Source organism: Crotalus tigris, unplaced genomic scaffold, assembly GCF_016545835.1.
Source record: "Crotalus tigris isolate CLP2741 ecotype Arizona unplaced genomic scaffold, ASM1654583v1 scf7180000018549.3470463, whole genome shotgun sequence".
In the NCBI taxonomy this organism is placed as follows: domain Eukaryota; kingdom Metazoa; phylum Chordata; class Lepidosauria; order Squamata; family Viperidae; genus Crotalus; species Crotalus tigris.
Genome location: NW_024097072.1, coordinates 1,468,786 through 1,480,281, shown reverse-complemented (window position 1 = coordinate 1,480,281; position 11,496 = coordinate 1,468,786). Strand labels below are relative to the sequence as shown.

General features: G+C 39.5%; 1 protein-coding gene across 1 annotated transcript in view; it reads left to right on the top strand.

Annotated features, from left to right (window-relative positions):
• Positions 1–456: 456 nt before the first annotated feature.
• The window catches only part of RHOBTB2 (Rho related BTB domain containing 2), a 38,140-nt gene continuing 27,100 nt past the window's right edge, over positions 457–11,496 (top strand). Inside the window, exons 1-2 of the mRNA XM_039354229.1 lie at positions 457–605; positions 10,688–10,767. Coding sequence (XP_039210163.1) covers positions 10,712–10,767 — 56 coding nt within the window. The 5' untranslated portion in view covers positions 457–605; positions 10,688–10,711. The remainder of the gene's footprint in view (positions 606–10,687; positions 10,768–11,496) is intronic.

Genomic DNA, 11,496 nt, shown 5'->3' with positions numbered 1-11,496 from the left:
ATATTAAAACTGTGCACATGATATGCGTGACAACATTTCCCATTTGGCCTAAAGCAAAATATGGGAAGAATTGCACTTTTCTTGTACCGTCCATTGGATACAAAGAACACCCTGAGAACTGTTGCCTTTTCAGCTTTTGAGTCCAGATCGGTGAGCACCAAAAATATATTCTTTAGTGGAAATAGAAGCGCTCAGGAAGCTGCGTTGAACATTTACACATAACGAAGTGGAACTGTTCCTCGTGTTTCTGCCTAATCTTGAATCCTGTCTGCCATCGCCTATTCAGACAGCCGGGCAGTTTGTAAACACATGTGTACTCCTATTAGTGGAAAATTCCTTTCTACTGAGCATAAGCCACAAGTGTGGTTGAACAGGTTTTAGTTCCCAGCCATTTTTTTTCCTTCTCATCTCCTGGGAAAAAAAAAATTCTCAGCCTTATGGCATCTGCTCAGATCACATGGGTGAGTGGAACACTTATAAATTACACTAGCCTGCTCACACCAGTTAGAACTTCCAAGATCTTGGAGCTTGGGCCTCAGATTCCCAGAGACAGATCCAGAAGAGAGAAAGAGGCATTGTCCGTGCCTCGGAGCACTGTCGTACAGGTAACGCCTGTGGCTTTCGCAGCAAATCTCTTGGGGCTTCCCCTTGTAAGAAAACAGAAATTGTAAGAATTATAGCTACCTGAGGCATGCTCTTTTTCTTCTTCTTCTTTTTTTTTTGTATGGTGAAGCGCACAATTTGAAGCAGTGTTCAAACTAGAATACTGGAAAGGTGTTCCTTCTTTGGAATATTTGCATCCTCCGTTATAAGGGAGGAGTTGTTGATGCTGATGGGTATCATAGGGGTTGTAGTGTGATGGGTCTGGAAGACCTTGGCTTATGGGAGACTGTTTTAAATTTTGGATATTTCCCAACAGATGCTCACCGTCACAAAGAAGATCCCATCTTCTTTTTTTGTCCCTGGGATTGCTTTGACCTTTTTTGTTGGAAAGTTTCAGGATTCAGTTTTCTGCTTCGGCTAGAAAGCTGGACTAAATGATCCGTCGCTCATTCTGTTATTGTCTTCCTGTTCTTTATTGTTTGTTCCAGTTTATTCTTACGATGTTCTCTAGATGTCTGGGAACAAGGTAGTGAATTGTTCCCCCATACAGATAGTCTTTGACTTACAACCACAAACTGGGGCGAGAATTTCTGTTGATAAGGAAGGCAGTTATTAAGCGAGTAGCATCTGATTTTATGACCTTTTGGCCACAGTTGTCAAGCAAATCACTGCAGTCCTTAAGTCAATCATGTGGCCATTAAGTGAATTCAGCTCCCCCCCCCCAATTGTCTTTGCTTATTGGAAGCTGGCTGGGGAAGATCTCAAATGGTTACCCCAGGATGCTGTAACTGTCATAAATACAGGCCAGGTGTAAAGTACCTGAATTTTGATCATGTGACCACAGGGATTCTGCGATGGTCATAAGTGTGAGGACCATTTATAATTCATTTTTTTCAGTGTTATTGTAACTTTGAATGGTCACTAAACAAATGATTGTAAGTCTAGGACTACTTATATGTTTAAAAACCAGGCGCCTAACATCAAATTAATGATCTATTGTCCTGTCTATTAGCAGACAGTGGAGTGAAAATTCTGTTTCTTTCTTATTTATTCATTCATTCATTTTTCATTTTCCTGCAACCAAAAGGCTCTTGTTAGCTTACACAGAATATAATACCGCTACCAGTAGTGCATATTTCATATTATATGTAAACATTGTTGCTTACAACATTTTATTATTGATTGCTTTTGACAAAAAGTTCTTTGGTAAGCATAAAATGGCCATGATTTCAATGTTTGTAAAGGGCTAGTGTTTTGTGTGAATCTCTTAGCATCTGATTGAATCTCTTGTGCTAATTTAATAAATCACGGCTTAAAATTGGTTTAATGAAGAAGGCCTTGATCTAAGATTCAACCAGTCAGGGAATTGGTAGATTTAATTTCTGAGCAATCTTCAATATGATCTCTTTAGAAATGCTGGACTACAATTACCATTGACCCCAGCTCTCAAGGTAACTCACATCTTTGGAAAGTGCTTTCTCAGAACACTAAAGTCTAAATCTGCTTTTCTTTGACCAAGCAGCCACCAGCTTTAGGCTGCAATTCTCAGAACTAGCCACAGAGACTAAGAAATTTGAGAATTGTAGTTCCAACTCATTTGGAGAATGTCAGGTTACAGCAAAATCCATAAAGCACCATGTCCATTTTGTAGAGTTTCTAGCTGAAGGTCCGGATTGTGGCTGACTACAGTCATTTTTCAAAATATGAAGAGAAAGCTGCAAAAATATGAAATCGTGTAAGTTCTTGTGTAACGATCAGGAAGGTCGCCATCTTCATAGATGCAACATCCTATAGGACAGGGCTGTCCAACCCTCACAACCTTTAAGACTTATGGACTTCAACTCTCCTTGCTATAGGAGAAATAGGTGTCCCTTAGGTTGACACGGTACCTCTTAGATTACTTAGATTACTACATTTCCCGACTGAAGTAGTACATTTCCTGTTGTACATTTCCCGGCTTCCTTCTTTCCAAAGCATTCTAGTGCCTCTAAACTTCTCAGATGGTTTTGGTGTGAACAAGAGGGCAATTGCAGGGGTGTAGAAGCAAGACAACAGAGGGCGCAAACAAACATGATGCAAAGACTGAGTAACGATTGCTCCACAAGACACACTTCTAGTAATTCTGTTTCCCCAGGGCCTTATGCCTCCCATGCTACATTGTTTACAGTTGCCAGAAAGGACTGGATTAAAAAAAAAAATGTAATTAGTGTTCTTCAAACAGACAATTCTGGGCTGATATCCCAGGCGCTGAAACTCTGTCTACGTAAAATTATGCCAAGTCATCTCTCCGCCTATTTAAAGGACCATTCACAAGAAAAATATATTATGGTTTGGAGAAGATGGATTGATTACATTCAAAAAAGATATGAAACTGAAAAGTATTCTTGCATATGAGTAGATTTTAGATAAATATTAAAAGTTTTAATTATATTGTTATTTGAGTTTATAATTTGTTAACATTTGTTTTGAAAAGGAGTTAAAGTGTGTTATGGTTTTGATTGATAGTATAATTGGTTAATGTTAGTTAGATTATGTTTGTTTATTTGTTACGCTGTAATCAGCTCTGGGAAGGGGGGGAGGGGTTTATATTGTATGAAATTTGTAAAACTTTTAATAAAAAAAATATGCCAAGTCATAAGACCTGAGCTCTCTTCTAATACCAGGGAATAGAGAAGATAATTCTGTAGGAGCACACAGCCGCCAACAGCATCAAATCAGCTGTTGGGAAGAACAAGGTTCGTTTTGTAATCTATAGAAATGTTGTTTCGAGATCTCTCTTTTTGGCCTCCCGGTCTAACTCTTCCCACAACAGGTAGCCTCCAGGAATGTTAGCCTCTCTTTTCCTCTTGCCAAACTATCTGTGGCATCTTAGAACTACCCCTCAGTTGGTCGAGTCTTGCTTTCTGACTCAGCCATCAGCATGGAAAAACAAAGTCTACTTGTGATACCAAAAAAAAAAAAAAAGGTTTCCATCGGTTGCAATGTTTATTTATATGTCCCAAGATGCTCAGCATTCCATCCTGGAAATAACTTTCTGATGAAAATTCATATCAGGAAGACTAGACGTCTCTAACCCAATGCTTTTGCAAGCTTTTGGAATATAGAGCGTCTAGTCTGGGGAAGTTGTACTGCAATAGAAGAGAATATTTGTAGCGCAGGGTTGAACCGTGGAGTCCTTGCTGTTCTTTGAGCTTGGTCGCTTGTTTGCAGATGTTTCTCTACCTGAATAGGTCACACCTTCAGTGCTGGTGAGTGTGGGGTTTGCTCCTTTTTCTGCCCTGCCAATGCTGGTGGAGTGTGGTTTTCTTTTTTGGTAGTACCTTGATTAGGGTATTTTCCATGATAGTTTGTCTGGTGTTAATCCCCGCTTCTCTGGATATTGGTTGCTGGACAAAATCTGTTCTGGTTGTTGTTTCTTCCTTAGCTTTTTTATTATCTCTTTTGAATGGTGTGTAAATGTAGTTTATCTTTCTGTGTCTATTGATGGCTGAAGTTGTATGCCAGCACTTTATGGGGGTACTTTCCAAGGAAAGGTTGAGATAAAAACAGCCCCCAAGGAAATTTAGAACAGGCTGAAAGACAGCATGGCTGTAGATGTCAGAGACAAGGAGAGCACAAACATGGGGTTAATAATATTTCTCACCTGGATATCAGGATGTATATCAAAATCAAGTAAAGGTGAGTTACTCCAGAATTTCTGAACTACATCTCCAAGAACCCCTTGCCCAGGCTACTTAGGAAAAATGTTAACTGAGATTTTAAACATCTGTAGGAGAAAAGATAATGTCATTTTCTGTCTAAGAAAAAAGACAGGTTTTACCGGAATAACCTTTAAAAAAAGAAAGGGATCTCCAATTACCTTATCATGTACTATCAGGTAATTCCCCTTTTACTTACCTGTTTCGTGAAAGGTCAGGTTATGAAAGGTTAGGCTTTGTTAAGAAACATGTTCTAGCAGAGATACAATAAGAGCAAAATAGAAGGCTGGTTGATCAAAGGATGCTAACTTCCACAATTTTTTGCTGTTTCAAATCAAATAGGTTTACAATTTTTTTAAAAAAAAGATTCTTCCTTGCTCAAGGATCACTTGCAGCATATTATATATACCAAATACTTCCCACAAACAACAAATATTAAAAGAGCTTATTATGACAAAAGGAAATGAGAAAGGAAATCCTATTATTCTATTTGGAATTAGATGAAGAAACAGCAAAAAGAGTGGCTTCCTGAGAACTCACAGGGATACGTACGAAGTCAGAAATATTTCTTAAAGTCAAGCTGTGATTTTTTTTTTTTTTTTGAAAGCTTTTAGCTTATCTGCAGTGCAGTATTCTCCACTGGAAAAATGTGAAAAAGAAAAAAAGAAAAGAAATGAGGCCATTGATAACACTTAACGTCTTTATGAATGCATGGTGAAAATGAATGCATGGCAAGGCACTTGAAAAATAAAAAGTGTGAAGTATTGGGGTAATAGGATCCTATTTTTGTGCAACTCTTCCTGCTAATAAAGCAGCAAAGAGAGAAAACAGCAGGACGCCACTGAGAAACAATGAGGATCTGCTATTTAAAGCAACCCCAAGTCCATACAGAACATTTTTTTTCCATTTTTTTTTTATGTAGCACCAGCAACTCTTAATACTGTATGAGGCTGTGAATATTGTATGAAGCTCAGATACAGTGGAAAGTCAGGCCTATAACTGTTTCATTCCAATTGCTACAGCCATCGGCCGATATTCCACATTTGCTTGCTTGTATACCTGCTCTGTAATCAGGGACGATGGCTGATAAGCTGCATAGTATGGTTAGAGTATGGCATAGACTCGCTATCTTGTGGGGTTTTGGGGGGGGAATAGCATGTTAACAGTTGAGTTTTGTTAACACAGATTAATCTGTGGTAGAAAAGCAGACACTGAATTCATTAGAATCTGGCATAATTCTGCATGATCTTCCCATTTTGATAACTCAGAAGCAAAATGTGAAGAAGGGAATCCATCGCTAGATCCGTGTTTTCCAATATTAGCAACCTTAAGATGTGTGGACTTCAACTCCCAGAATTCCCAGCCTGGTTCCCCTGCTGGCTGAAGCATTCTGGGAGTTGAAGTCCTAATACAGTGGTTTTCAACCTTTTTAATGCCGCGACCCCCAACCGGTCGTAAGTCGTGGACTACTCAACCGGTCGTAAGTCGAGGACTACTCAACTGGTGCAGCACCGTTTGCAGAATGGGACTTTTGGCAGGCTCAGCAGGGCAGAGACAGCCTGGACGATTCCTATTGGCTTTTGAAAGCCAACAGAATTAGATCTATTCAAGAGAGTCTATTCTATTGGCTTTCAAAAGCCAATAGAATAAAAGGGAGTAGCACAGCTAAGGAAAAGGGGAAAAAAATGGCGGACTGCATTGTTTGGCGATCCCCGTGAAATGGTTGTTCGACCCCAAATGGGGTCCCGACCCACAGGTTGAGAACCACTGTCCTAATACCTTCAAGTTAAGAAGGTTGAAAAATAATGGCTGTAGGTAACCGGTGAATAATCTCCTGTTCAGAAGTGTTCACGAAGAGTTCATTAAAGGGTGGCCCCTGATGGCAAAACTATGTTGGCTGGGAACCACGGGGTGGGGGGGGGGCGGCAGGATCAGTTTGGAGAAGATTAACATAATAACTGCATAATTTTTCCTCTCTTGTTAAGAGACTTTGTTTCTTGCTTCATATTCAAAATACATTCCTCAGATTCTATTCTGTTAGGAGTACATTATCTATTGAGGTTCTCCTTCCATCCCCGATACAATCTAGAACTAAAAAAGAGAGAGATAAGCTTGTTTCTAACATTAAGCTGATCAGTCATTTAAATACTAAAGTAGAATCCTAGCAAGGATTCCTAAAAAAAAAAAAAAAAAAAAAACCCTCCAAATTATGTAACTATGTTGAGCTAGGGCAATGCAGAAAGCCGAGAAGAACAAATACAGTGGCATTTCTGGATTATATAATCAGTGTTATTTCAGGTGCCCTGTATTTTGAGATATGCTTATAAAGAATTAAAGGTATATTTGCCAAGTGCTTGAGAACTAGGGATCATGATCCCTGTGACTTGAGTGGTGTGAACCTTAAATTATTTATTTTCCAAATGCTGGCTGCAGTTTATTTTATATTCTTAGCCACAGATTACATCAACCAAGCAAACATGTGAATAAATCCCATGAGATAATCTTCTTTACCCTCAGATTTCTGGAGCGAATGTGAACATTTTCCTTGTTCTCTTCTGGGAAGAGGGGGCTTCATGGTATCCGTGGCAGAACATCCAGATTCAGCCATAGTTTCATTCCATACCGCATTAACCTTGCGAACTCTCAAGCTTCCTCCTTCCGTTATATATTCAAGATGGACAATATTTAATATTTATTTGTTATGTATATGGAGGGGTGTGGGTCTGTACACATGTTGTATATAATATGCTTAGGTGTGTGTCATGTATGTGTTTCACTTTGAGAGCGGGCAACTAAATTTCATTTTTGATGCGTGCCGTTGTGCCCACAGTAAAAAAATGACAATATATCTTATCTTATCTTATCTTATCTTATCTTATCTTATCTTATCTTATCTTCTCACTTCTCTCTTCTCTTCTCTTATATCTTATCTTATCTTATCTTATCATCTTGCCTTGCCTTGCATTGCCTTATCTTATCTTATATCTTATGTCTTATCTTATCTTATCTTATCTCTTATCTTATATCTTATCTTATCTTATATCTTTTATCTTATCTTGCCTCACCTTGCCTTGCCTTGCCTCATCTCATCCCATCTCATCTTATCTTATCTTATTAACAGGGATGGGCTTCTTTTTCCCTGCTCTCTATCACTTTTTTCCCCTTCTCAAAACTCTGAAAAAGAGTCCTCAGAAGTCCTCAGCAGGTAGACTAGTCCACACAGACTTGCTTAAAGTTACGCAGTGGCGTTCTGTCTAAACCAAATCCTCTAGATTGGAAAATGACACCCAGTCCTGACATTGTTCTGCTTTAGGAGCTGATGCAACACACTCCCTATTTTGTTCGAGAGCTTTATGCAAAATCTGCAGAACTGCCCACCAAGCGACCTACTGGGGCTTCCAGCGCCAGTCCTCTTTTGCTTCAAAACCTCCAACTTATGGTCTTTACTAAAAGGAAGAAAACCCTTTTTAAATAGACAGAGGAAGGCCTGCAATCTCAACCTGTCCCTCAAATGCAAAAAAAAAAAAAAAAAAAAGCTGCAGAACGGAAGTAATCTGAGGCAAAGTTACTCTCAGATCGTTTCCTCTACACAGGATCGGATCTTTTCCTCCTTCAGTTACTTAGCTTTACGTGACTGAGGAATACAGTCTGTTTCCGTTGGGCTGTTGGGAGGGATCAGCAGCCAACTCGACGTGGCCAACTCCCTGCGGAAAAAGAGTTCCACTAATATCAAAGAAATGGTGGACTAGAATCATTAAAGAAAGAATGCGGAAGGAGGGACAGAATGAAACCCGAATGACAAAAATTAAAATAATTGTTTAATTGCTTTAAATAATTAAATCGAATTTTTGAGGTTGTCCTGTGGTGACTTGTCCCATTCCATGTTTGGAGGGGCTGATCCTCATAAGGACTTCCCCAACTGAGATTTTTGAATTGCAGATGTGATCCTCAAGTCTCCAACTCTGTTGGAAGACTTAAGGATAAGCGACTTAAGTTATCCTCAAGTCTCCAGCTTTGGGGAAGGAACCCCTGAGGTTGGTACAGAAAGAGTTGGCACATTTTCTGCCTGACTAACTTGCTCCAACTGATGAAGCTGCAAAAGGTCTCAAACTAACAAGAAAAAAATTTGTCCAGCTGCCATGACTCAACCTTCAGGCAATCTTACCTGGATGACTGAGAATAGTCATTGACTCAAAGCTCTAATTTTTTTGCCTCCTGCAATTTTAGCTTTGGTAAGCTTTCCTAGGCAGAAGTTTTGGAGCTGGAGAAAGCCTACCTGTACATTTGCTGGCATGCAAAACAAAGTTCCTTAAAAATTAAGCATCAGCCCCCTTCAAAATTCTATTCCAGGAATTTGCTCAAAGCTTAGCCAAATAAAAGATTAAAAAAAAAAAAGCCAACAACCTTCAAAATGGAAACCTTGTATGATGTCAACTACTGCTTCTCCATATCAGGTGTAGGGGGGGGGGACTCATCTGACAGTCATCCCCAGTGCTGGATAGCTTAGAAACGGTTGCCAGGGCAACTGGAGAGGTGAAGGAGAAAATCTTCCGCTATCCTATGACAGATCGCTTGGAATGCAAGCTTTGGGTTGCTTTTGAAATCGATCCTCTTCATTGGTTTCAATGGGAGAGGGCTATAGTTAGATTCAGTGGTGGCTCATCGTCCAGAGACATCAGATGAAGCCACTCTTTTGTGGATCTAGCCACGCTTTTTAGTCCACAGACATAGAGACAAACCAGAGTTTAGAGCTGCTTGTTTGCTTTTCCTTTCCAATCCACTCCCTAAATGAGATAGTATCACCATAGCTATATTTAGCTAGCTCAGACTTCATAACAAATCCATAGTTCAGCTCAGCCTTCTACATCTGTCGCCCTCCAAATAGGCTGGGATTATAGATCCCAGAACTTACAACCAGCCTGTTGAGTGTTATGGAGTTTTGTGGAGTTTTCTTACTGGAGAGAAAAAGATAAACCAGGAGTCCTCTCAGATTTGAGCAGTACAGAGAGTAGTCCAAAAAATAAAAAAATAAAAAATCAAGATGGCAGCCAATGGCATGGTTGAAGCTATAACTTGTTTACAATGCATGTAAAGAACTGGTAAAATGTCAGACCCCAAACCAAGAATGATATGTGGTGATTCTTCCAAACTTAGTTCTTTGTTTTTAACATCTATAGACAAAATCTTGCCAGACTAAGGACTCTGTTATCTGCATCTAGAATATGTGCACTAGTCCCTCTTTCTCTCACATGTAATATCAGGACTGAAACATATAATATCAGGACTGAGTTGCTTCTTAACTCCTGTGGAATGCATCCCATCCCTCCTGGGAACCCATCTCCTTAATACATTCTTCCACAGAGACTTTAATTGCACAGTGTGGCCATCCTGATTTAGGGGGGCCATATCTATGGACATTCTGAAATAGTTTATAAGCCCATATAAGTTAAATAAAGATTTATCATGGATGAATCCCATCCTGGTTAGGTATACTGAGGAACTGTTGCAGTGGTGGGGTTCAAATATGTGAACAATCGGTTCTCTGTGTGGATGCTGCTTCTAGATGTCCATTCTGGGCCTGGGCAACAAACATTTAGCTACCGGTTCTACTGAACGGGTGCGAACTGGCTGAATTCCACCACTGAACTGTTGTTCTAATGGTTTTTGAAAAGCATCAGAGCTGCTTTTCAGTGTTTGAGCTGCATTTTTGTTTAGAAGCTAAGGAAGGTTGGGTCTGGATGAGTAATCAATAGGAGAACTGTAGGATAGGTTAAAAAAAATACATCCTGAAAGAAGATACGGTAATAGTAAACCACTTCTGACTTGCTTTCAAGAAAACTGCACGGATGTTTCCATGTCATAACGGTGAGTCAAGCTCAGCCATTTTACAACAACTACGAGCCTGAATATAAAGAGTCTTGAGTGATTTCTCTCTCGGTGTGTATGCCAATTACCAATTAGTTTTAATAATAGCTTTTTCATCCACTGTTCACTGGATACCGAACTGCTGAGAAGTTAGCGATTGGGAAAAGTACAAAAGTAAGCTAGGATTTATAAATGCAAATTAAACATTGGGCAGAAATCCGTATTTGGAAACTCAGGAAGTCTTTGGCTGGCTCTACCATCAACTCTCATGTTGGTGTCCCATTTACAAGCATACCACAAGCAGTTTGTTTGCTTTATTTATTTACTTCTCTCGAATACTGGAGAAGGGCACATGCTGAAACTGGCAGGAAACAATCCAAATGGTTTTGCGTTTTCCATCCCACTAGTGAAATCAGAGGATCATTAGCTTTACAGCATCTTCCAGCATCTTCCAAAGGCTAAACAGGTAGACAGAGATTAGCAGGCCTTCGTGTCATCTGTACATGTTCTTCTATTTTCAGATTCTTGAGGAGACAAAAGAAGAGATGGGAACCAGAGACAAAAGTGCTGACAAACGGAAAACTAAGATGAACCATGCACTGTGAGTATACACAATGCTTTTCATTCTGTTGGCCTTGTTACTAAGCTCAGCTAAAAGATGGTCCACATTTAGGTTAAAATACCTAATGCTAATCTCTTCTCTTTATATCCTCATTCTACAAAGTACAGGTAGTCCTCAACTTACGACCACAACTAACCCCAAATCTGTTACTAGGTAAAACATTTGTTAAGTAAGTTTTCCCCCATTTTACTACCTAGATATTAAATGAATCACTGCAGTTGTTAAGTTAGTAACAGGGCTGTTAAGTGAATCTGACTTCCCCATTGACCTTGCTTGTTAGGAGATTACAAAAGATGATCACATGATCCCGGGACGCTGCAACCATCATAGATATGAGTCAGTTGTCAAGTGTCTGAATTTTGACCACATGATTGTGGGGATGCTGCAATCATTGTCAGTGTGAAAAATGGTCGTAAGTCACTTTTTCAGCGCTGTTGTAACTTCGAACAGTTCACTAAATGAACTGTTGTAAGTCGAGGATTACCTGTATAGGATGATAGATTCAAAACTGATCCAAAAGAACCAATATATTAAAAGGACTTCTCCATCAACTCCCACAAAATACAAATTTCTACAACAGGAGGCTAAATTAGAAAATAGCCTTACTTGGGTTCTCTGTCTTCTAAGACACAGATGACAAGGAAGCAAAGAGTTGGTTTTCCTATACCTCTTGCCTACCATCTAGTGGTCACCCAGATTTTTGCAGTC